A 4,391-nucleotide genomic window follows, 5' to 3' on the forward strand; every position below is an offset into this window, starting at 1 on the left:
ATCAGTTTGTAGATGCCTTGGACAGTCCACAACTTAAGATACAAGTGAAGCAAGCACACCCCTCTACCATGCAGAATGCAATTGCCAGAGCTCTCGAATTTGAATCCTACATTAAGTCCAGCACAGAGGTACCAAGGTTGGTACAGTCATCTGGATTCAATGCTAGAAAAGGTCAGCTTTCCGAGAAGTTTGAGGGACTTTGCTGGCACCGTAACAAACCTGGGCACAAGAGAGCTCAATGCTGGCAACTTCAACACAGGGGAGATGCCGCAGCAGGAAAGGCTGGTATCCAGAAAGGTTGTTGGAACTGTTGAAATCACGGACATTTAAGGAGCCAGTGTAGGAAGAACATTACCAACAAGTCGGCCTCAAGGAGACCAGTAGTGGTTGATGTTGAGCGACACCCACCAACCCCCATCATGAAAGTCCCAACAGCTAGGTGCAAAATGCCAAGCACACACAGTGTCTATGTGACAGGAAAGCTGGATGGCCAAAGGTGCAACTTTGTCATAGACTCTGCGTCTCAGCAAACCCTTGTGAGCATCAAGGTGTTAGATCATGAAGGATTCCTAAATTAAGTTTGAACAGCACTCACTTTGTTTCCCCACTCTATCGTGCTGCTTTTCTTGTCTCACCTTTCTCGGTTCTAACTTAACAATGATGCAATAACTTTTCCCAACACTTGTCAATGAGAAGCTATTTGTAAAATTGTGTTTTTGTTAATAAAATAACTTTACAACCCATTGCTACTAATGAGTTTTAAAATATGCAATCAAATTTAGTAATTAAACTCAGCATTTTGAAATGTTCTCGTTCTCCTCTTCCTCTCCCTAGTTATCCCAGTTATCCATCTCTTTCACTTTCTCTCTCTTTCGGTATATCTATTTATATATATAAGTGGAATAAACCAAAGAAAGTTTTGTAAATGAAGAGGTTGTCCTTGTGAAAGTCCAATTGTTTGTACATGTTTGCTTTGAATTGTGAAGTAATATGTATGAAAACAGAATTATAACACATTGAAAAGATTGAGAGAGAAAAAAATTAAATTTTTTTTTGCAGCAAAGATTAATCAGAAGATTTTCAAGATTGTTTTCTCATTTCAGGCGGAATCGACACCAACACCCATTTTCAACTCCCCATCATGGGCACTAGATCTGCCGATGATTTTTACCATGGAACCAAAGCAGCATTAGCTGGAGGAACCACCATGATCAGTGAGTATAAAACATTATAGTTTTTTAATGAAAGGCTTTGCTTCTGGAAGAACGTACCAGAAGAATTTAAACATATGTTAACGAAGAACATTAGCATGCCAGAATAGCATAAAAACTATAAAATAATTCTTGATTCAAGAAATATACTTCAAAAATATACAAACTTAGAGACTGAAGACTAAAAAAACAAATATGTCAGCCAGAAACATACGATTTATTCTTGATTCATGAAACATAAGTATGAAAAATGTTTATATTCAAAATGTCATTCAGAGAAATGGAAATAGTGACTTCATATTGATGGTTTTAAAAAAAAATGTTTGAAATGAGAGTATTTGTAGGAAACTGTTAGCAAATAACAGTGTCTTACTGATAACATTATGTGCAAAGAACAAGAAAGACCTGGCATTTTGTTGTACAGATGTCAGGCATGTCAGTTAGAAGGCACACAATTAACACACGAAAAAAATATATATAGAAAGGTAACTTGAATTATACAAGTTAGATTACAACATCTTTTGTTAAGTAGCAATTTAAGTTTACATAGTCTAACAGTTAGGCTAAGAGATCTTACATTTATCAACTCTTACAGTTAGGCTAAGAGGTCTTACATTTATCAACTGTAACACTTACTTATCTGTGATGAATCCCTTAAAGTTTAATTTTCAGTAATTTTGTTTGTTTTGAATTTTGCGACACGCTACACGAGGGCTATCTGCGCTAGCCGTCCCTAATTTAGCAGTGTAGGACTAGAGGGAAGGCAGCTAGTCATCACCACCCACTGCCAACTCTTGGGCTACTCTTTTACCAATGAACAGTGGGATTGACCGTCACGTTATAACACCCCCCACGACTGAAAGGGCGAGCATGTTTGGTGGGACTGGGATTCGAACCCACAGACTGCGAGTCGAGCTCCTTAACCACCTGGCCATGCTGGGCAACCAGTAATTTTGTAGACACCCCCAAATTTTTTCTACCACATCCTTAATTATTGCCTTCATACTGAAAAACCACCACTGTTTACTAGACAGATATAACCGTTTACAAGTAATCAACAACCTCCTGCTGTTTTCTTAATTCTATTTTACAGGCTTATTATATTATTTGTAGTAAGCTTTGCTTTTCGTTTTGGCCAATTATTGACAAAATCTGGTGCCATGAGACTTATTTTAACTTTAAGAAACCTGTTATTATTTATTTACACATTTGTATTTAACCCCATGTAATTTTATATATATATATATATATATATATATTCAAATCAGAAGAAAGTTTTATTTTCATGTGTTTTATTTTCCTAGTGTATGTCTAAAAGTATTAGTTTATGTGAAACACTAAATATTGTTACGTATCTGCTTGTTTGTTTGTTTCCGGTAGAAATTCTTTCCGAGGGTCTTCAGCGATACAAGTCCTTTCTTGATTAAACCAGTTTATTCTTCCTCGATACAAACTTTTAGTACACAGTAGTTCCACAATCAGTACGTTTCTCGTCACTTTAAACTTTAAACGCTATAAGTCACAGCGATTCACAATCTCGATAACTTTGCCCTCGACGAGTGCAAAACACACACTTTATGGCTCACTAGCTCAAAACTAACAGAATCATAAATTACATGGAACTCAAAGTAACTACTACTCTCTCTTCTTTCATTCCTGCTGGCCTTCTTTGCCAGGCTTATATACTAACGAAGAGGGCATCTAGAGCACACTCGGACTTCTCCAATCATTAGAGAAACTCATCAGCATCACGTGACTTCTGCTATCATAACACTGCCTCTTCCTTAGTATTGTTCGTATCAAACAGTAGCCACTTACATTAAACAAATACATAATTAACCTTGTCAAAACGTTGTACATTTGCTGTTATGTTAAACTTATATTAAAGTTTTTCTTCATTACCCATTCAAGCTGTCTTCAGCCATTATTAACAATAACTTAATTAAATGTCCTGAATTTACAAACATAAAATCAAAATTCAACAAAGTATCATAATTTTACAGGATGTTTCTTCTTTCGTACTGGTCTCTGTCTCATTGGCTTCTGCTTTATGTGGGATTCATCTGCTCCATCAGGAAAGGTCCCATTATCAATAGCAGTCACATCAGTGGTAGTAACTTCATTGGCAGCTTCACTGTTTTCCTTGTCAAAACGGGGTAGAGTTTCTTCTCCGACAGTGGCTTTTTCAGGTGACACGTCTTCAGTAGCATCATTTGTTCTGTTGTTCATTTCGTTCCAACTGAAATGTCCTGGGCCGTGATAACGCCAAAGCCTGTTGGCATGCACCACCTTTGGCTTACCTCACTGACCACATTTTATTCGGAAATTCACGTCTGAGAGACAATTCAGTATGTCATATGAGTCTTCCCATGGAGAAGACAATTTAGGAGACTTCCCTTTGGTCTTCCTGGGTTATATAACCACACCTTGTCTCCTGGTAAAAAGCTGACTTTAGTAAATTTCTTATCATAACATAGCTTAATGGAATCAGCAGACATTTTTAAGTTTGAACACACTTGATGATAAATATTATCCATCCTTTCAGATAACACTTTCACAAACTCTGGCACATTTTCAGGCAACTCTTCGTAAGGTGGGCTTGCTGTTATCAGGTCCACTGGCAACCGAAGTTCCCAACCAAACATCAGCTTTGCTGGAGTGTATCCAGTGGTTTCATGCTCTACTGTTCTATAGGCCATCAACAATGGAGGGAGTAAGACATCCCTGTCATCTTCACAGCTATTACAAACCTTTGCCAATTCCTGTCAAAGTGTCCAATTGTACTTTTCTACCATCCCACCAGACTGTGGGTGAAGTGGCAGTGTCCTGGTCTTTCATATGCCAAACATCTTGCAGCATTCGTGGAACACAGCTGATTCAAAGTTACAGCCTTGATCTGAATGCAGTTCATATGGCATACCAAACCTGAAGAACAAATCACTAATAGCTGAAGCTACAGTTGTAGCTTCCTGATTTGGTATTGCATATTCATCAGGCCACTTGGTGAAATAATCCATCACCACACAAATGTACTTGTTTCCAGCACGAGTTTGGGACAAAGGGTCCCCTTTTAGCACAACATGTACTGCATGTCCTGCAACATTTTTCCACATCTTGCCTCATTCCTATCCAGTAAAATCTCTGTCGTAGGTGAGTCAATGTCTTCTTAACGCTGAGATG

General features: G+C 38.0%; 1 protein-coding gene across 1 annotated transcript in view; it reads left to right on the top strand.

Moving 5' to 3' along the window:
- The window catches only part of LOC106467882 (dihydropyrimidinase-like), a 49,631-nt gene that overhangs the window by 26,322 nt on the left and 18,918 nt on the right, over positions 1-4,391 (top strand). Inside the window, exon 4 of the mRNA XM_022396095.1 lies at positions 1,104-1,214. Within this exon, the coding sequence (XP_022251803.1) occupies positions 1,104-1,214 (111 nt within the window). The remainder of the gene's footprint in view (positions 1-1,103; positions 1,215-4,391) is intronic.

This window comes from Limulus polyphemus, unplaced genomic scaffold, assembly GCF_000517525.1.
Source record: "Limulus polyphemus unplaced genomic scaffold, Limulus_polyphemus-2.1.2 Scaffold2777, whole genome shotgun sequence".
NCBI lineage: Eukaryota > Metazoa > Arthropoda > Merostomata > Xiphosura > Limulidae > Limulus > Limulus polyphemus.